At 38.8% G+C, this 22925-nt stretch overlaps 1 protein-coding gene across 3 annotated transcripts in view; it reads left to right on the forward strand.

The window, feature by feature from the left end:
- Window positions 1–22925, forward strand: part of NUP93 (nucleoporin 93) — a 1122661-nt gene that overhangs the window by 70724 nt on the left and 1029012 nt on the right. For all 3 annotated transcript variants that reach the window (XM_044081412.1, XM_044081414.1, XM_044081413.1), the window contains one exon: window positions 9199–9316. In XM_044081412.1, coding sequence (XP_043937347.1) covers window positions 9199–9316 — 118 coding nt within the window. The remainder of the gene's footprint in view (window positions 1–9198; window positions 9317–22925) is intronic.

Here is a 22925-nt window from a genome sequence, read left to right on the forward strand (position 1 = left end):
TTTTTCTTTAATTCCCTCTGTACTCTTAATACAAGGTCCTTTCCCCCACTGTTCACCACTCCTGCTGCTTCTCTGATTCCCCTTAGTCTTCTAATTTTGCATATTTATTACAGTGCCATTCACTGAAGCATTCATCCTCTGCTATTTTGGTGAATCTGATTAACTGACACATTACATAACTCTTTTTCTGGGGGATTGCCCTTTCCCCTACGAAGTAAGAAGCCTCTCACCGGCATTCTGTACTTTGGTTTCGTGTTGAAGAAAAACATTGCACTTTGGGGGTGGGGTGGGTTTCATGATGGCAGAAAAGTTAAATTTGTACTACCAGGTTTCTGCCTTCAGACTATTCAAGTCTGTGCATGTCTGCTTGTCTTTCTCCCATCATCTCTTTCTTTTAATCACTTCTGCTGTGCATTGCCATAGGAGGCACCACTCTTGAATCCCTCCAGTGCTGTTTGTCTTCTGACTACTGTTATCTACCTGTCCCTCAACTGCCACTAGCTACCCCTTCACTCTGCATAGCCTTGCCTTTGATTGCACTAAGTCTCACCTCCCTTTTTACAGTCCTCCATTCCCAGATCCCATGTATTTTCCCCTTTATTTGTTTGAGGTAATGTATTGATCCATGGTGGACAAATTTTGGAGAAAGCCTAGATGTGATGCACAATTTTAAATATTTATATAAAAAGAAAATATATTTTCCCCTTTATTTGTTTGAGGTAATGTATTGATCCATGGTGGACAAATTTTGGAGAAAGCCTAGATGTGATGCACAATTTTAAATATTTATATAAAAAGAAAATAGTAGCACCTACAGACTTGCATATTTATTTGGAGAGGTAGCAATACAGACTGTTACACATATTGTTACAGAGACTTGTATGTTAAGAGACACATACAGATAGATATCACAGAGATTATAGCATGAAACTGTAAAGTATTTTATATACAATTGTATTTGAAGAAGGCAGGAGTGATTTTTGGAAAGGATGGAATACAAGGGCAATAGTAACTGCTGCTTTGTAACTGGTAAGTAGTCTAATCTGTATGTCTGATACAAGGTATAATTAACATTTAGCAGTTTATTTAAGACTGTTTATTAACTCGTACTTTTTTACATACATTTGTGCACTCCTAATCCGTGGTGTACAATTTAACTTGTGCATAGGTCAGATGACAATGTTTTAGAGATCCTTTTTCTTAAATTATTCAAAATAAACTTCCATCTTTATTTCAAAATAAACTTCCATCTTTATTGCAGCCTGTGCTTATAAAAGTATTACAAATCTTATTTCTTATTACTTTTAACTTAATATTACTGAATAAATATACTCCTCTTTCATCCGTAACTTTCCTAAACATTTCCTTTACTTTTAATACCTATCCACTGACTATATATAAAAAGAAAAAAAATGTAATTCTTCTTTTCTACCCCCAGCCTGCCTTTCCTTATTCCCATTTGCCTTTTGGTTCACATTTTCTCATTTAAATGTAATCCTCTCACTTTCTTGCATCTCTTCACCATCCATTTAGTCTCCATACATTCCATTTAGTTCCACTGATGACCAAACAAATAGTGCCTTCCAAACCAAATCCTGGAGATAAATCCCTTTCCCGTGGGTGGGGAACCAACTAAAAAAACCTCTGTGGAAAAACCTCATCAGTCTAAAAACTCTGCTTACAGGAACAAAACTAGCAGTGCCCCTGTTGAAGTACCACCTTCTCCAAAAGAATATAGTGGTGGAAAGATCCTTTCCAGTATCATCCAACAGAAAGGTGGTTAAAAATTAAAGTGATGGTTCTTCCCTTGGGGCCATCCTTCTGTTCCATTTCTATTTAAACAATTTCCCTCCCCAAATTCTTTTCTATCTTCTGCTATTTGCTTCATCATTAACTCCACTTCCTTCCTCCTGTTGGAGTATTTTGTCTTTTTCCATTTTCTGGTGATCACTTTTCCTGCAATGTCATTAATAACTCTACTACCCTTCTCCTCTGGGATTTTGTTTGTGTGTAGCCTGGCATAGGGACAATGGGGAAAATCTTTCCATTTCTGGAGATCTATCTTCCAATAGCTGCTACGAATGTACCTCGTACCTCTCCCACTCCAAAATGTATGGAACTATGTATCTCTGTCATCCTAACACCATCAACACATCCCTTAGTTCCCAGGAAACATCTAGCTGTATTTGCCAGAGTGTAAAAATACTTATGGAAGCATTTCCAGGCAAACTTTTGAAATTCTAGGGATTAAAACACATGTAGGCAGCTTTAACATGTACCCCACTCACATTTTCCTATCTGCTGTTGTATTTCCTTTCACCAACTTCTCATTTCCTGTATCTTTTTTTCCCTTTCCCTCTCTAAGCCTTGTCTTTCATGTTTTTACCGTTCCTTTTGTCACTTTTCATCCTCTAGGACCTCTCTGCTTTCCCCCAACTGTGCTTTCATTCTTCCCCACTTTGGTTTTAAATGTTGATACTGTCAGTCAAGCTTATCCTCCAGCTGAAATTCTTCTTTCATTTCCTACCATAACTTATTCCCTCTGTTGATTAAAGCCTGTGGCCAGAATTTACCTTGTTTTGTTTCATGCTTATTTTCAAAGTAATAGTTCCTATTTTCCTCTCCCATAGTCGCCCATATTTGTTACTCTTTCCTTCCATTTATTCCACTCCATTATTTGCCAGTATGTATTGAATATTTTTTGTATCTACCTTGTCCATTGTGATTCCAAATTCTACCTCTGAGACCCCAGGAGAGTATTCACCATATCTCTCTCTTTATCTTCCTACCTTGTATCTCTTTCCAGTCTGTCATACACTGAACGTCATGCATGTATGGAAGGGAATGTATCTTTAGGTCGGAGTAGTTTATTTCCCGTTCTTACTTCTGTCCGGACACTACTTATCAAGTAGTTGACTGTCTTTGTTAATCCCTTATAAAGTTCCTATTCATCTGCTTTACCTTCTTCAGTCTTACCATTTCTGGCAATCTTAGAAAGGCCTGTCCTGCATAAGTAAATTGTGTCAAAATGTCCATCTTTAATGTCTGTATCCTCTGGTCCATGTCCATCGTTTTCCACCCATTTAATTGTCTTAATCATTTCACACATTTTAGTGTAAGTATATTTTTAATGAGTCCTAAATGGTATCCCCAGGGGTTTAATTTCTGTCCTCTATATTTTGTCTTCTGTCTAGTTCATCATCTCCCCTTTCCTTATCTGCACTGCTTGCCTTTCCCTGATTTACTCTGTGTCCTGATTTCTTCCCAGACCTTTTCAGCATGTCCCACTGCTTATACAGATCCTCCTCATGTTTCATCGTGATGAGCAGCACATCATCTGCATATGGCATAATTTTTCTCTCTCCCTACTCTAAGCTTCTTATTTCCTCTGCCAGTGATATTGTAAATGGCATTATCTGTAATCATTCTGTTGGAAATCCCCGATTTTCTGGCACCTCACAGCTACTCCCAATTAACCTGGTCAAATGCTTATCGGGGCTAACTTTTCTGTCTCCTTCTGTGCATCATGCCTTATTAACACAGTTTTAATCAACTTATCCTCTGTCCTCTACCCCCCACATCCCTGCTCCTCCCTAGTTATTGGCTTTAAAAAAAACTAGTCTGTTCTTCTCTTAATCTTTTACTTGTGGGATTTTCCATCCTTCATTCCCCATTCTCTGTCTTTTATTGATGTCCCTCTTCTGTATATAGTTCCAGGTAATATTTCCTAAATCCTTTGATTATTTTAACTTTCTGTTTTGATTTCTCTTCTCTTTCCTGCATATATTTTGAGTATCCTTCTCTTTTCCTGTTGCCTAACATTTCTGCCAATGTTTTGATGGCTGTGGGATTTCTAGAGAAGTATTAAGGCCTCACCTGCAATCTCCTCATACCTTTTCATCCTCCCACTGTTTTATTTTTTGTTTCTTTCTCATTAATGTTTTCCCCTTACCCCTTTCCTGTTTTCTGTCTGTATCTCTGTTAGTTCCTCCACCATCCTTCCTCTAGCTGCCTTTCTTTGCTGCCTCTCTACCTGATGCTGTATTTTTCCATGAGACCAGTAGGAAGTCTAACCCAAACTCCCAATTGCTACAAGTCACTGCCTGGTTAAGTGACTTGTTCAAGGTCATGTGATAAGAAAATGTAGATGGAAATATTCAAACCATGTACTCTTAACACTGGAAGCAGAACTTTAGTCCTCTGCACTTACTGCCAGACATGTTCAGTTAGAGGAACAGGAATGGATTGCTGCATACCTCAGTTCACTGTTAGTTGTGGAGCGCAAGTGTGGAGTTAGTATATCTAAGTAAGGGGGATATTCTGTATATGAAATTTTAAATGAAATGTGATTCCATTAAATGTTTTAGATAAAATTTTTAGATGCTTTGCGGTTAGATGAAAAGTTTCTTGGATGTAACTAATATAAACAACACTGGGGATGCACAAGCCAGTGCATTTCTTTGTGCCAGTCCCAAGTCAGGATAAATGGGGAGGGTTGCGTCAGGAAGGGCATCCGGCATAAAATTTTGTAAACCATACATGCAGAAAACAGTACAGAAATTCATACCGGATTGGTCGAGGCCCGGGTTAACAATGACCGCCACCAGTACTGTTGGCCAACAGGGTGCTGGCGGAAATTGGGCTACTGTTGGCCGGAGGAGGAGAAGAGGTGGAAGGCGTGCCTGAAGGCAGGTAAAGGCTAGGACTGTAATAGTGAGGGTCGGAACTTTGAATGTTGGCAGTATGACTGCTATAGGGAGGGAGCTAACTGATATGATGGACCGAAGGACGGTTGGTATATTGTGTGTGCAAGAGACCAGATGGAAGGGGAGCAAGGCTAGGTGTATCGGAGGGGGTTTCAAATTGTTTTATCATGGTGTGGATGGGAGGAGAAATGGTGTAGACATTATCCTGAAGGAACAGTATGATAAGAGTGTTTTGGAGGTGAAAAGAGTGTTGAATAGAGTGATGTTTATGAAGCTGGAAATTGAAGGTGTAATGATGAATGTTAGTGTATATGCTCCACAAGTTGGGTGTGCGATGGATGAGAGAGAAAATTTTTGGAGTGAGTTAGATGAAGTGGTGGTGACTGTACCCAAGGGTGAGAGACTGGTGATTGGAGCAGATTTCAATGGGCATGTTGGTGAAGGGAACATAGGTGATGAGGAAGTGATGGGTAGATATGGTGTTAAGCAAAGGAATGCAGAAGGTTAGATGGTAGTGGATTTTGCGAAAAGGATGGACATGGCTGTGATGAATACATATTTTAACAAGAGGGAGGAGCATAGGGTGACATACAAGAGTGGAGTAAGATGCACACTGGTGGATTATATCTTATATAGAAGGGCCAATCTGAAGGAAATTGGAGACTGTAAAGTGGTGGCAGGGGAAAGTGTAGTTGGGCAGCATAGGATGGTGGTTTGTAGGATGACATTGGTGATCAAGAAGAGGAGGATGAGTGTGAGGGCAGCACCAAAGATCAAATGGTGGAACTTGAAAAATGGTAATTGTGAGGTGATGTTCAGGGAAGAGTTAAGACAGGCACTGGGTGGCAGGGAAGAGTTACCGAATAGCTGGGTAACTACAGCAGAGCTAGTAAGAAAGATGGCTAGAAAGGTTCTTGATGTGACATCTGGAAAGAGGGAGGACAAGGAGACCTGGTGGTGGAATGAAGAAGTACAGGAGAGTATACAGAGAAAGAGGTTGGCGAAGAATTGGGATTGTCAAAGAGATTAAGAAAGTAGACTAGTATAAGGAGATGAGGTGCATGGCAAAGAGAGAGGTGGCGAAGGCTAAGTATAAGGCATATGAAGAGTTGTATAAAAGGTTGGACACTAAGGAGGGAGAAAAGGACCTGTACCGATTGGCTAGACAGAGGGACCGAGCTAGTAAAGATGTGCAGCAGGTAAGGGTGATAAAGGATAATGAGGGAAACGTACTCACAAGCAAGGAGTGTGTGTTGAGCAGATGGAAAGGGTACTTTGAGGGGTTGATGAATGAAGAGAATGAGAGGGAGAGAAGGTTGGATGATGTGCGGATAGTGAATCATGAAGTGCAGTGGATTAGCAAGGAGGAAGTAAGGATAGCTATGAAGAGGATGAAGAAAGGAAAGGCTGTTGGTCCCAATGACATACCTGTGGAAGCATGGAGTTGTTTAAGTGAAATGGCAGTGGAGTTTTTAACTAGATTGTTTAATGAAATCTTGGAAAGTGAGAAGATGCCTGAGGAATGGAGAAAGTGTTTTGGTACCAATTTTTAAGAATAAGGGTGATGTGCAGAGCTGTAGTAACTACAGACGGATTAAACTGATCAGTCACAGCATGAAGTTATGGGAAAGAGTAGTGGAAGCTAGGTTAAGAAGGGAGGTGATGATTAGTGATCAGCAGTATGGTTTCATGCCAGGAAAGAGCACTACAGATGCGATGTTTGCTCTGAGATTGTTGGAGAAGTACAGAGAAGGTCAGAAGGAGTTGCATTGTGTCTATGGATTTAGAGAAAGCATATGACAGGGTGCCTAGAGAGGCGTTGTGGTATTGTATGAGTAAGTCGGGAGTGTCCGAGAAGTATGTAAGAGTGGTACAGGATATGTACGAGGGTAGTGTGACAGCTGTGAGGTCTGCGGTGGGAGTGACAGATGCGTTTAAGGTGGAGGTGGGATTACATCAAGGATCAGCTCTGAGCCCTTTCTTATTTGCAATGGTGATGGACAGGTTGACAGATGAGATCAGACAGGAGTCCCCATGGACTATGATGTTTGCAGATGACATTGTGATCTGTAGTGAGAGTAGCGAACAGGTGGAGGAGACCCTGGAGAGGTGGAGATATGTTCTAGAGAGAAGAGCAATGAAGGTCAGCAGGACTAAGAAAGAATATATGTGTGTGAATGAGAGAGAGGATAGAGGAATGGTGAGGATGCAGGGAGTAGAGGTGGCGAAGGTGAATGAGTTTAAGTACTTGGGATCAACAGTTCTGAGTAATGGTGAGTGTGGAAGAGAGGTGAAGAAGAGAGTACAGGCAGGATGGAGTGAGTGGAGAAGAGTGTCAGGAGTGATTTGTGACAGACGAGTACTAGTAAGAGTGAAAGGGAAGGTCTAGAAGAGGGTAGTGAAACCAGCTATGTTATATGGGTTGGAGACAGTGGCATTGACAAAAAGGTAGGAGTCCGAGCTTGACGTGGCAGAGTTGAAGATGTTAAGATTTGCACTGGGTGTGACAAGGATGGACAGGATTAGGAATAAGTATATTAGAGGGTCAGCCCAGGTTGGAAGGTTTGGAGACGAAGCCAGAGAGGAAAGATTGTTTGTTTGGACATGTGCTGAGGAGGGATGCAGAGTATATTGGGAAAAAGATGCTAAGGATGAATCTGTCAGGTAACAGGAAAAGAGGAAAGCCTAAGATAAGGTTTATGGATGTGGTGAGAGAGGACATGCAGGTGGTTGGTGTGACAGAGCAAGATGCAGAGGACAGGAAGAAATGGCAACAGTTGATCTGCTGTGGTGACCCCTAACGGGAGCAGCCGAACGAAGATGATGATGTATAACAAGGACCAGGATCATTTTAAGGCCCATATGCCTCTGGTTCTACAGTATTTGTGAGCTATTATCATCTTGCCTTTTTTATTTTATCAAGATTTTTTTTAATTTTTGTAATCTTTTTGTGGTATTGTTATGGAGCTTATCTCCCCGGGTCTCCGCTGAAAACGGGCTACTTGCCCAGCCGGACTCTAGCCGGTTAACAAATGTAAAATAAATAAAAATCAATAAGATTTCTCGGCCATCTCTGCTTATCTGCCCACAAATATCCCTTTTTCTACTCTGCTTCCCAGTCTAACGGCTTCTGAAAGAGGTTTTACATAATCAGCCTACCTAGAAGTCAGGTGCCTCCTTCTTGGGATCTTATTTTTGTACTGGAGAAACCTACATATTTTCTTTTGAACCCGATCATTTGGCAGTTTTTGAAGATCTTATATTGGAAGCAATGTTACACAAGTCACTGACTTCTGCAAGAAGAGTATCTTGGTTACAAGCTACAACCCCATCTCATCTTTTACAAAGATAGGGTAACTTTGAGAAGTTCCTTATGACTAAAGTAGTACCTGTTTACTTTTAGCCAAGCTATTCATCTTCCTGCTTTCTATCTAGAACTAAAAGATATGGGGGAGAGAGTTCTGCACACTCAGGATGTTCCCAGGCATCTCAGATGCTACATTGACAGGACAAAAACCTTCAGGAATTCTAATCAACAGTTTATTTTCCTAATGAAGGTATGAAAAAGGGATGGTCAGTATCCAAACAGACCATTTCTAAATAGTTGTCTCATGCTATTGCTTTTTGTTACTCGTGTCATAGCGAGACTTTTCTGGGCAAAGTCAGGTCTTACTTTACCAAAGCTTTGGCTACTTCTGTGGTTTTTTGGAAAGGGGAGGTCTCTACAAATAAACTGGAGACAGCAGATTGGTCATCTGTCCAAACCCTTATTGAGCACTGCAAATTAGATTCTTCTTGCAGCTCCTAAACATGCTTTACTAGAAGTATTCTCCAGGGGCTCCTGGATTATGATCTCCTCCTTCTCCTGCTTTCGCCCTTGCTTTCTAAGCTCTTTTATTCATCCCATGTAGTTTAGACCGCTGTAATGGTGGTCCAGTGATGAACATAGTACATCTGTGTAAACTTACCATAACAGTAGATGTCTAAATAGATCACTGTTTTAATAGAACACTTTCTCTCCTACATCACCTTCTGTTTGTTGTGTTTTATGCCAGAGTGTTTTTTTTCTGCTTTCTCCTAGCACATATCTAACTGGCAGGGCTCTTCGCTTGCCAGTAACAAGAAAGCTCTGAAGGTTTGCCACCCTTACCACTGTCTTTATACTACTCTCCTAGAGCTGTATAGCCGTTGTGTAGGTGGAAGGTGCCCTTAAACTTTGGAAGCTGGCAAGTTGCCCATTCCTTGGCAGGATAGGTCTCCTGTAGCTTAGGCTACTGCAGCAGTAATCTGTCTGAATGTTCACTGTTTTATGGTAAGATTACTCACACCACTACACTTGCTTAAAAACTGCATTTCTAATATCATTAATATATCACAACTGAAGGAATTTCAGGTGTATACAATACAGTACAGTGAACCTAGTATTGCTTTTAACATTTTTTTTCTTGGAGGTTTAGCGCTTTTTTATAACATCATTTTTTTTTTCCACTAGTTCAATTCTTCTTGGATCACGAGGACTTGACATTTCCCACATTTCTCAGCGTCTTGAGAGCCTTAGTGCAGCTACAACATTTGAACCTCTTGAGCCAGTAAAGGACACAGACATACAGGTAAGGAATTTCAGGCAATATCATGTAGAAATTTAAAGGTGATTGTAATGCATAACTGTATGTTTTAATGACAGTGTGTATATCTAAGGGGTTTATTTTTACACTTCATAGTGTTGTCAGAATGCTAATCAGCAAATCTCAGTAATTTTATAGATGAAAAAGGGCCTTCATGTATTTAAGTACATTTGTTAGTTTAGTCAAATATTTGCCTTTAGCTTGTCATCACCTGCCACAACTATTTACACCTGTCATTTCCATTCCCTGGTCTCTCTCATTTGGTTTTCTACTGTGCCAGTTTTAAGATTGGGTATACTTTCTCAGTCTTTATCATGCCTTGCAGGGAGGCTGTTTTACCCATCTAACACCATTACAGATGTGGCTGTATTCCTGCAGCTTGTATTTGTGCACCGATTGAACAAGCCTCTTAACCAGATCAGTATTCAAGGTTGCAACTAAAGGCAGTTGCTTCTTTCTTCTTTATCTTTGCTGTTTAACAAATGCTATCGGACCAGCTTTGTTCAGTCCTTTTATTCACATGGAAGTATCTTAATCATCTTTTTTTTTCTCCCCACAGCTGACTGTCAGGAACCACCAGCTCCTCTTATTCACCAGGTCTGCTGGACCAGCGTTGCCCTTCCTGGGCTCCACTTCACCCAGGTCCAGTACCAGTGAGGAGATTTGGGACACTAGTGCAGTGTTGTACTGCTATTAGGATGTAGACTTGAACTCCCACCCTCTTGAGCAACCCTGCCATGTCTGTGATTGCTGTCCTTGCATGTTGCATGAATGCTTCCACACACATGAGCAAAGTCCAGACTAAGTGGTTCACCACTTATGCAGCACTGAGCTTGTAAGGCTTATACTCTGCTTATTATTGTCCACTAGGCTGCCCCCCCGTGGATGGGTAAGCCAAGATTGGCCGCTCACTCCCATCATATCCTCTGTGAGCCCTTCTAGCACCCATGCTACTGTCTGAACTCTCGTTCTCTGGGGTGCAATAGGGCTTTAATGCTCATGCTGTTTAGTCACTGCCTTTTTGGCATGTAAACTTGCCACGATGGTAATGACAGTACTAGTGTACTAAATAATCACAATTACTAGTAAATGGTAAGTCTAGATATGTAATAGTATACTATACTAATTTGGTAATAAAAATGAAATGGTACATTAACTCTGGTCAGAACCTGATTGTGCTTAAAAGACCTATAAAGCATCTAAAGAAACTGAACATTTTCAGTTCTCCATCTAAGGACCTAGAGTGATGTCCCCTCTCGTTTACAGTGCTGATTTCATACTCTTTAGATCTATTCTCATCTATAAATAAGTGTGTTTCTGTTGTAACCATCACTTCAAACACCTCATATATGATACCTTAAACCTGTCATCTCCATAATTCTGCTCTTCTTCAGTCCTGATTTACCTTAATATACCAATCTACCTACAAGTACTATAAATGTATCTGTTGTTGACAGTGTTGGCTAATATGTACTCAATAAAATGCTCATTGCTGCTGATTTTTGTAAGCAGTGCGGCTCCATTACTGAGTTTTGGTCTGTTAACACCCTGTGCATACTGTCATACCACTGGAACTTTGAGATGTTCTGATGTAACTTCCTTAGCAGGGTATTTATATATTCTATAGATTATGTGTATTATGCAGCACTAAACTCAAGAGGTAAGAGAAATAGCTGTGAGAAAAACTACATTGTTTTAATTTGTAGTGTTTTTGACCTTATTTGTATGATGCACTCAGAACTGTTAGACTGAAGTAAATAGTGTGTGTGTGTGTGTGTGTGTGTAAACTGTTTACTATGTTTTTTTACTTATGTATGTTAAGTTGTTACCATTTAAAATGTGATGCTTTATTAAAGAGGTTAAAGCACTGGAGCATTTTCAAGTGACTGACTTGATCAATTGAGAAGATCATAAGATAGGAAGCTTTAGTAGGGTGGCATGTAGAGGTAGATTTGTGGATGTGGAGTAGGGTAAGAAGAAAATTTAATGCATGGTGATGTTGGACAGAGTTGCTGGGCACATTTGGCAGCTTAGGCAGTGGGTATAGGTGTGCCTCATTAACAAAATGGTATGTTGTACATGTAAGCATCTTTTAAAATAAATCATAACTTCATATTTTGTGAGAGTAATATCCTGGATTTGTGTAGCATATGTGAAGGTCTTTTCCCCCTTAGATAAAGGTATTTTCAGATACGGTCAGTAAATGGATGCTTAGGAGTCAGTTTGTAGGCAAATTAATATGTAAGTTGTGTATGGGGATTATAAAATAGTTGATATTTGCTGGATTTATTTTTATTGTAAAAGCATTGAGGATAAGGATCAACGATGCTCTGCAAGTGGCAGGCTTCAGATGGCTTAGTGCAAGAACCTGTTAGACTTTCGATAGCTTAGTACAAGAATCTGTTCAGCAGGCTTCAGAATACTTTGTACTCGAACTTGCTCGAAAAAGAGCATTTTGGACATGGTGGTCTTAAAGGGGGAGAGGATCTTGGAAATGGAATCTGTCAGCCATATTTGTAGCAGCTTGTTTAGCTAATTTTGCTCAACTGGAAGGTCCATCTAAATAAATAAATAAATAAATATCAATGGCTACAAGCAGACATATATGACATGAATGAGAGTTAACATGGAAAAACACTGGCTAAGCAACAGAGCACAGTGTACCACAGTAAATGGCACCTTACTCAACTATGCTTTCAACTGAGTAGACTCTGCAGTGGTTAGTATTGGGGCAGGTTCATCTCGATGCTTTTGAAAGTGGCATTGCACAATATCTGGAAGGCAGTGTTTATCTTCTTGCTGATGACACAGTTATGGAACAGGGATGTTATACCACATGGTGTAAGAAAAAAATGTGGAGACGTTTCAGGATTGGGCGAATGGTCTGTAATACATAAAAGCATAACATGCACTGTAAGAAAATGAAGAAAAAAGTATTCGGGCAACAGGAATACCGTTAAGGGAGTCGCATGGGAGCAGGAGCAGTAACAGCAGCAAATGAGAAAAACATGCCTAAGAGTAGTTATATTACCTAAAGCTAGCCAAGCACTGTGAAATTACAGAAAGACAAAAGGCTGGCATTAGGATGCCTTGATAACTTATTCTCTGCAGGTGTTTTATTTCCCGGTACAGGCAGTTAGTAACAACATGGAGATCTAAGACTATGAGAGGAGTACAGTTCAGAAACGAAAACGTTGACAGTCTACATAAGAATGTATGTAGAGATTAGAAGTGCTTAATATATATAGTCTTGTGGGAGGACATAACAAAGGCAACCTGTTTCCTTCTCCTTGTGAGTGTGTTCCCACTAGGGATTTACCTGTAAAGCAAAAATAAGTACACAAACATTAATAAAAGTGACAGAATCCAAATGGACAACATCCATCAAAAGTAAAAGTGTGTGAAGATAAGGGGATACAATCTGTTATAACCGGAAGGCTTAGAGAAACATGTACTATTGCAGAAAAGAGGTGGTGGATTTGAATAGTCCTTCTGAAGAGCAGGCAGGATCAAAAATGGCAATGGAATTGAACACTGCTCAAAGTTATGTTTTTTACTGTGATACAAAAAATTACTAATGGGGAAAGGAGTTTGGGAGAAAATGTTTGTCCCTACAGCTTATGAAGTAGTTAATTGGTCTTAACCCTTAACATATCCTGTCATAATCGTTCTCTGGAAGATGAAGCCACTTGAGTGCCTGCAAGTTCTTTAGGTACAGTAGCTAGGAGCTGTGCACAGCAAGTATTAGTCTGTCACGAAGTACTGTTAAGTTGGTGGTTTATTGGAAAGTACCTTTCAGTTTTCATATATCTGGTTATGAAGAGATAAGTGTAGTCTTTAACTGTAAGGAGAAGAGGGGATAATATAGCTCTTTGGTCAGACTCTTGAGTAACAGTGTGTTTTTATGTTGTGTAGTAAGCGCAATTTTCACTTGATGTTTTAATTAATACAGGCTGCATAAACTGTGTCGCTGCTGTATTGGATCATAACAAATCCCAGAGGCTTGAAATGGGTCACTGTTATGCCACACTAAATTATAGCAGTACATTTTTTTATATTGAATTATATTTATTGAGCAAGTAGATTATCTTGACTAGTGGTTATTTTCTCTCATGACCTAGTTACAGAAAATATCAAAGCACCATAAACTGTACATAATTATTATGCTTGACTGAATCTTGTCAGCTTGTAATGTGTTTACAGGTATAAATGATTTACTAGGTCACCTATATTTCTAAATTTAAGCTTGTCTAAAACACCAAGGAGTGTAAGAAAGTAGGAAGATAAAAAAAAATGTATGTGAATGTTTTGTTTAAGATATTTCTCCATAACTGTAAGCGATTTTGTCTTCATGACTGTAAACATGTTTATGCTATTTTCTTTCCTTTCTTGTTGAGAGTAGGTCTGAGCCGAGTCAGAATTCTCTTATGTACTACTCACTCAACAGAGTCCCTAGGATGAAGCCAGATTAGCAGCGGTCAGTCTTGATTAGTACACCGACTCCATTGGTGGAGTCAGCCTCATTTCTGAGACCAAAACTGTGAAAATGAGTTCTAGTAAAATTGCCAAAGCATGATGGAAACAGCATGTGGCAGTCCACCACTGATACTGTATATCTGTGTTAAGTAAGGTCAGTCTGACCTTTTTCTCAGCCTAAAGTGTCAAATAGAGATGTTGAGAGTCTCGAGGTGATTTAATGACTGCAGGTATCACCATTACTTGTATTCACACGTTGCTTGGAGAGCTGGACTAGATGTATGGTGCCACAGCTTCATATTTACACATCTAGTACAGTAATCACTTTTCTAGCCACATATTTGCACAGCTGGGAAGTTAAGGCTGTAAAGATTTTAGGCACCATTTAGCTTACATGCCATGCTGAGGAATGGATCAGACCGTTACCAGGACTTCACCACATAAAGCAGTAAAGAAAATGCTGTGTGGACAGAGGGAGATCATCTAAACTTTGAAGACAGAGATTCTTTCATCTGCTGTCATGGAGAATTCCTTGCACGACTGTACTGTAATAAGTCATCATCCTTGTGACGCCCGTGCCCTGGCCCGACAATCAAGGAGCCTCAGTTCTCACCACTAACACCAGAGAGGGCGTCTCATATATGAAGAAAGGATAACAAATACACACAGTAAAGTGCAATTTCCCTTAAGAGCACACAGAGATCACAGTCAGTCTGGGGCTGGTCACTCCCTTGCTCTCCAGGTCCCCAATAAGACTCCCCACTGGCACAGCTATAGGGTCCAGATCTCAGGCAGCTGGGCAGCTAAAACCTCCAGCACCCTCTCTGTCTAAGCAGTGCTTCATGTCCCTGCCCAAGTAGCTGACACACACACACACGCTTTAAGGTAAGAGTTTATACAACCACACAGACACTCCTGGGAAAGGCTGGCACAGGTTCTCCAGCTGTGCCCCTGTTACCCAGATTATACGGTAGTACTGCCTGCCACCACCCAGCAAATATTTATCAGCTACTCAAAGGCCCTTAAAAGGGTGTCCAATTATTACTGTGCAATATCCAATTGGTAGTATAACCAAACAGTCAAGGCTTATTAGAGTGACTTGGTATAGTAATCACTATAAATATGCAATGTACTATAGAACTTAAATTATCTGTACACAAAACCACAGTTGAAAGGTTTTAAAATATTTAATAATAATAAATAAAAACACAATACAATACTTCTTACTACACAGTGCTAGTAGAGTTCAGAGATCACAGAGAAATACTTAAAATAATTCAGTAGTACAGTTCTGACATCACAGAAAAACACTTAGTCTAATCTTTCTAGTTCCTAGCTATTTCTAAAAGACAATACACTTCTAAGATAAACTTACATTTAGAGCAAGACAGTGCTGAGTTGGATGGTCAAGACAAAAATGCTTAATCCTCTCTGGTTCTCTCTGTTTAAATTGAAATTGCAATTGCAGTTCTGATTCACATTGCATCATTCTTCACACTTCCCTGGGTTAACAGAAATTGCATTTACATTCTTAACATCTCCTTTTGTTATCTTGCAGCTGGTCAGGAAGCAGAGCAATAAAGATACATTTGCATGTTTAAATTGAACAGTTTAACTCTTGGTTAAAACAATAGAAAGAATTTTTTCATCTAGATGGGCTGGAGCCGACTTTAGATCAAAGGGTCACAGCATGCTTTTACTTGGTCAGTAGAGAGTACTGTTGTGACAGTTTTTGCAGTTCCACATCTAGCAGCAGTTTTTACATTTTAAGACAACAAGCTTGTGCCTTACATTAATATTTACAAATGATAGAATTATCTATAAAAATCTATCTGGCAGCCTTCACAATCCTCATCTTAGCTGGTTTTAGGCACCAGCAAGCTCTGCAGTCGCTGTCCCCACCCCCCCCTGGTCTTAGGAGGCCAGCAGCACAGAAAGTTGTCTAATTTTGCAATTTTATTAAGTTAACAAAGAAGAAAACCTCTGGTATTCCACCACAGCAAAAATCCACCACAATAGAGCCCTGTGTCAAACAGCAAACAAATTTAATGAAAAAAGTAAAAACAGCATTAAAATTCCATAGTAATAAAACGATAAGTGCTTTCGGCTATTTAGCCTTCTTCAGATCGTTATCTTTTGGTATCAATGCTTAATATTTATACTAAAAACTAACCAATAAGGTTTAAAATCAATTGGATATTCTAATAAAGAATAAGAATGAATTGACATGATTGGTTTAGAAGTCAATTGTTGCAGTGTATTTAAGAGTAGCACAGTGGCCATAATTTCTTTCATTTTCCATCACAGACCTTGCATTTGATAGATGGCTATCTTTGGTGGTTTGGCAGGCAGAAGGTTTGTCACAGTAGCACAGTGGAAGCATTGCCATTTCAGAGCTTTAGTGTGGTTGAAATCTTGGCTGTGGCTTTTTCTATGTAGAGTCTACGTTTCTTCCCTGTCTGTGTTTGTGTCTCTCCATATGCTCTAGTTTCCTCCAGCACCTCAAAGATGTGCAGTAGGTAAATTGGCATTATTCTAGTTTTCCTGGAGTTGAACATTGTGTATGTTTGTAAATATCACTGATTTTTATCTGTGTGCATACGTTAATGCTGGGCACATAACTCTACTAGGTATTCTTAAAAAAATGCAGTTCACATGAAATTACTTTACAAAAGTAGGGCATTAAATACATCACAGAGCATTCAGATCTTAAGAGCCTGTAGGTGTCTTGTGGCCATGCCATCCTAGACTGTGTAAATGGATTTTTATATGGACTTGTGGTTGCCTCTGTTCCCAGTCTCGTGTATTTTGAAACCATACATGCTCAGATGTGTGTACATAAGGTTGCTATGCTTCTTTGGATGAAGATAGTGTGGTCATTATTTCTTAAATTTTCTTCACAATCAAAACCTGGAGATGTACAAAGGAGGTCACTGTAGCATGTGATGGGGCTGGACACAGTCTACATTGTTTATTGTACTTCTCTCACAGACTTTAGAGAGAAGGCTGCTGTAGCATGTATTCCAGCTTGTTGCTCCCACACAGTACACTGCCTCTATACATTACTGGGATCACTTTTTTTTTTCCACCGTCGTCTTCTTTCACTTTATTCAAAACTACAATTCAAGTACATATATAGGTGACTGCCTTTAGGGGGAGGGATGAGGAGTTTCAGTTTTTAAGTTTTCAGAGCCTTAAATTAGGTCTTCAAAAAGCATTACCACCTAATATTGTTGGGTCAAATGCCCTACTGCACAACAAACAATTCATTTCATTCTTACAGACCAACAGGCGACTAGATTTTTCTGAGTACAATAGCATTCAATAAAAAAACAGATCAGCCATGAAAAGTTCTCTTTTTTTAATGCAGTTTATAGCAAGGAACATCAACAATCCCATTTATTATTCCAAGTTTCAGTAGTACGTTTTCTAACTTCAGTTCCTAAATTAACTACCAGTCGATCATAATGCATACACTTGTACATAAATATCAAGTCATCCATTATAAGCCTGTAATTGCATTGAGAACAGTGATAAGCTTTCTAATCAGTTCATATAATGTAGCTACTTAACTTGGGCAATTTGTTGGTAATGTACTGTGGAATACTTTCCAACCTTTTTTGGAGTGTAGAGACTTGCTTTATACATGAATGACAGTAGTCACTCATAATATGCGACTGTGGCCATTTTGAGTTTCTGCTTTCATTCAAGTATAACACCAGAGGGATTCATAGACAGTGACTAGCTTTTTGTTAAAGTGACTGGTAGTATTCCTAGTTAGGATTTATGTAACATCTCAAACATTTGACTTGTTAGTTTACTGTGAACTACTATTTTGTTAGTTTTGAACATTAAATCTTGGGCACAACTTATGTCTTCCTTGAAAGAAAAAAAAAAAAGACTGACATTCTTTTCTCACTCATGATTTTTGTTCAGGCTGCCACAGGACCAAAAAGTTGGCAAAGTGTACTAAAATACATTTCCGAGCATCTGTAACCCTATGGCTCCTGGGAGACTTGTGGCTTAATGGGTTATTTCCTACACAGTTCTTACTGTGTTGCGTTTTGCCAGCTTAGGTGTGTTGAATATATTCAAGGAAAATTTAAAGTTTAATAGCACCAAGTAATTTCTTTCCTTAATCACAATTTTTATTCAAGCCATCATTGGATGACGAGGCTTAAATTAAAATACACTTCAAAGCACATAAAAGGGTAACTAGCAGATAAACAAATCTCTGTGGAGATTATAGAGACTGAAACCAGGACTGTGTACCACTGAGCTTCATCCTCAAACTTCACATCAACATCATGGTGTCCAAGGGATTTCTTCAATTTTTTTCCCCAGTGTGGTCCAATGCGAAGGGCTTGGTTCCATTTTCCACTCCTGTAACTGCTATACTGGAATACCTCACAGATAATTTTGAAAGTTGTTTAAGTAATTCAATGAAAGTACATTTGTTTGCCATCTCTTTCATCAATATTTATTTATTTATTTTTTGTTTAACATTCGTTGACTGGAAAATTCAGACTAGGACAAAAGCCTGTTTTCAGTGGAGGCCTGGGGAGAAGCACTCCAGGCACATGTCTTTGGAATGTGGGAGGAAACTGTAGTACCCGGAGGAAACCCACACAAACACAGTGAGGACATGCAGTCTCCGAACAGGAGGCACCCCACCAGAGAATCGAACTGGAGAACCTGTTGCTGTGAGGTGACATTAACCGCTGCACCACTGCATCGCCCCGATGAAGAGTCCAGTTCATTAGCTGGTTTCCCTCGAAGACTACTTTTTTTGTTTAGGTCTCTGCTGTGAGATTCAGTACCTCTTGAGACTTGTATTTTGTTCTGGATAAATTGACTGTGGCTTCATTTTTAGCCTGCTGATATACATAATTAAAGTTTCTTACTTGGAAAATAGTTTTCTTGGTGGCCATTAGATAAGTCAGAAGGATTTTTGAGCTTCTTGCTCTTTCTGCTGATCTGCCTTTGATTTTTTCACAGACCGAGTTTATAATCTCTTATGAGTAAGATTTCAAATGAATTAAATTTAAATCCATGTGTACACTTGCCTGCATTCCTTCTACCTTTTTTCTAGCATTTGGGAGAACTTGCTATACTGCATGGATGTTCATCATCAGTAAAGTTATGTAGATAAAACCAAATCTATATATAACAACTCTGTTTTTTGTTTTTTCCTTAACTCTCTAGGCCATAATGTATCTGAACTTAACCTTGCTAGATGGCTGTATGATTTGCTTCACATTTTGTTAGCAAAGTATAATAAACCATTGCCTCTGTTTGCTATGACTTATTCTACTAGAGCTTTAGCTTCCATGCAGTCTTTCAAAGATGCAGCTTTTAATGATATTTTGTGCAGTGGTGCCATGTCTTTCCTTAATACCTTTGTAAAGCATTACGGGCTGGATCTTATTTACAAACCAGATGATCTTTTGGTGCTGACATTATCCACAATATTTTCTCCAAGGATCCACCTTTTGGAAAATCTTGAAGAATCTGTCCTACAAGTTACCAAGGATGGAACCACTCTTATCAATACATAAATTCTGTATTTACTATAATAGTAGCTCTGTAACGGTGAGTTTGTATTCAGTAATGACACCACTTACCTTCCTCCACCTTGGCTGAAAGAGTCTCATGGGTCTTGTATCTTTTTATACATAATACATACATACATGAAATATTTCAAGCACGGGCACGAATGCCCTTATAGCTTTAATACAGCTTAGTAGTCTATTCCAGGTGTAGGATACTCTCTCAGAAAACTAATTAGTATGTCTCCTATTCCTGTGTAATCCCCTAAAAAGGTTCAGCATAACATAAGTGGATTGTTTTCCACCGTTATCCAGTGCGTCTCTATTGCTCTTAGATAACCTCAGCCATTCCCAGTGGTAGTTGTCTAAATGCCTTGCCTACCTGAATAAGGTCTCTTCTTATATATATTCTGTATGAGATGTTGTACAAGTTCAGATATTTTAAGGATTTATAATAACTTAAACTTGCTGATCTGTGGGTGTGTTTGGCATATTTCTGCCATACTCTTTATAGTCTACTTGTGTAAATGTTCTTAGATTTCCATATTATTATTCCATACTCCAGTTTGGGACTAATGTACTTTAATGATTTCATCATTTCTAATTTCCTATACTTTATATATCTCTTTATACAACTTCTAGTTTTGTAAGCATCATTTACCAGTTGGTTGATATGAGCAGACAAAACTCAAATCTGGATCTGGTGTTCAGTCTGTCTTCCAAATTTCAAATGCTTAGTTTCTGATGTGTTTATTAGCATATCCTTCTCTTGCTCATGTAGGAAAGTTCTGCTGCAGACATCAAATGTAATCACTTTTCCATTTTAAAGTCATCTGCATATATATTGTAGAACACTTCAGATGAAAAGGAAAGATGCAACATAAAATGGTATAGGCCCAGGACAGATCTCCATGAGAGAGACACCTGCACTGTAAACAAGACTTTCACCTGTCCGATTTGCTGCCTGATACTTGCCATGTCCTGTTTGTAGGAACACACAAATCATGCAGCTTATCCATGTTTTCAAGGTTGCATTAATACCTAGTTGTTCCAATTTATTGATCAGTTTAACATATGACCCAATCAAAGGTCTATATAACTTGTATCATAACACCCATTTATATTTATAGCTGTTCTCTTTAGAGAACAGCATGTTAGTTAGACATATTTTCAACATATGCATGCTGATACATGATTTCAAATACCAGTCTTTCCAGATCTGATAGTTTATCCAAAATAACCTTCTCCATTACATTTCCACATCAGTAAAGAAGACTTGCTGGTCAATATGAGTCTGGGTTTTTCCTAGTCACTTTTCCCTTAAAGATGGGTTTGACAATTGCATGCCTTCAATCTTGAGGAATCTTAATGTACATGACCTAGTGAATAACAGATATAATGGTACTGTAAGTTCACACTGATGTGCTCTCAAATCATTGTTACTAATTCCGTCACATCCCTGTGCTTTGCTATCTGTTTGACTACGAGCAGAGATTAGCGATGAACTTGAGGATAGGTTATATTAAGGTTTTATACATATTGCACAAAACCATAGCCTCCCTAGACCTAAAAGAACTGAAAAGGAAACCTAATAGTTTGATAGCTTTCATCTTGTTTAGTATAGTATTTGGTCTAAAGCTTAAACTGTGCTGAATGGTAAATCCAAAGTTATTTAGCCGTTGAACATTTCAGTTTCTTTTAATTGAGAGACATTATTTTTAGCATGTGTATTACTTATGAACAGAGCATAACATTAGTTGGAATTAAAAAGTAAACCTAGTTCCTAGTTCCTTTGCCCAGTCACTGACCATCTTCTAATAGTCAGTCCGAATGTTAGTATTTTTAGTGTATATTTCATCATTTCTGCATATTTTAATAATTAGCAGTGGTCATTTTTAGGAAGGATGGAAAACGGGAAGTTATACGAGAGCCCTAGCTCTACCACCAATCTCTGTGGTATATCATTAAAACAGTTTTGCCCTTTTAGAAGTACAACCAAGCAGTTCAACTGTGCTTCTTCCCAGCTGAATAACTTGAGATCCATCTAATCAAGAGTGAATTAACTTTACAGTTTTTCTACCTGCTGATAATTCCACTATGGAAAATGTTGTCAGAATGTCTAGATACTAAGGCATTAATTTAGTTTGGCAGTTGGTGAAAAGGATTAAGGCCATGAGCTGTTAATGAGCTACTTTGTGTAGAACAAGGGTTGATTCCTACAGCTGTCTTTTGCCTACTGTGTGACCTTGAGCAAGTCACTTGACCATAGTCTTTGGGAAAATTGGCAGGGCTCATTAATGGTCGCCTGAACTGCATGCCTAGCAAATACTTATGATAGATTAAGATAGACAGCAATAAGAGACACGATTTACATGTCGTAATTGGAAATGTTGATCTTTTGTGTAATTAAAAAAAAAAATCAAGTCCCAAAGTTGAGCATGTTTTTGGATTCAGGCAGTAATATGAGAAATCTGACAGGAATGAGAGGAAGCATATTTCAGAACATTTATTAGTGATGAATGTGAGACTTGCTAGCTTTTTTTTTTTCTTTTTCTATAAACTTGGAGCCATCCTTAAAAAAGAGGAAGACCTCTTCCTTTCCTTGGGAACCTTCCTATAGTAATGAATTGAAATGTTCTGTAAATAGAAGATATTTTTAATATGTGAACTGATTTTACTAGGTGTTAAGACTGCATCCATACTATGTGGTGATATTTTTTTTTTTACCTTTAGTAGGAATTTTTACATTGTGTTGATGGAAATTGCTGGGCACTGAGAGCCACATACGTCTGAAAAGCAGAAGATCCATGTACTGGTTTCAAACTGTTATGTAAAGTGTGCATTCAGAGTGTCTTCTGTAAAATTTAAGTGGATCCACTATGAAAACTTTAAGTTGGAGTGCTCACAAGTATACCACCTGAGGCAAAGTCCATGAATGCAGACTAATGGAATATTTAGTGAAAACTTTACACCACCTGCATCCTTCAGTGGGGGACTTCACCCCAAAGTGCATATTTAAATTACACCAAATTCACAGTTGAACAACATCAGGGGAAAAGAGAAGACACCACTGAAGGGTGAAACATGGCTCTTGTAATTGTCCTTTTACAGTAGAAGCAAACCTGTGTTAAAGCATTCTGAGAGCTTCAGATCTGGGGATTCTGCCTCAGTCACTTTGTTCTAATGTAGACCCCTGTTAAGTAGATGTAAATCTCCCTGTTTAAGTCATTAGTCTTATCACTGCAGAGTTTTAAGGTGCCCAGATGACAGATGGAGTTTTGAGTCCACTGTGATTGTCACTGTTGAAGTGACAACCCGACCACATTTGAAAAAATTGGGGTGGTTGGGGATAGATATTAATAGTTGTAAAACCTTTTTATTAACTTGTCAAACAGGATCAAAAGTGTTACAGAAAAAATGAACAATATGTCCACTAAAGGATCACACAAACTTCAGCTGACCTCTGAAGTAAAAGATAATTATAAATCCTTTAGCTGTGTTAGAAAGCTAAAAATGGTACCTGCATTACTCAGAATGTATTCATAATAGTGCCTGCTATTCTGACTCCA

This window comes from Protopterus annectens, chromosome 8.part0 (genome assembly GCF_019279795.1).
Source record: "Protopterus annectens isolate FY-2018-M chromosome 8.part0, PAN1.0, whole genome shotgun sequence".
In the NCBI taxonomy this organism is placed as follows: Eukaryota; Metazoa; Chordata; order Ceratodontiformes; family Protopteridae; genus Protopterus; species Protopterus annectens.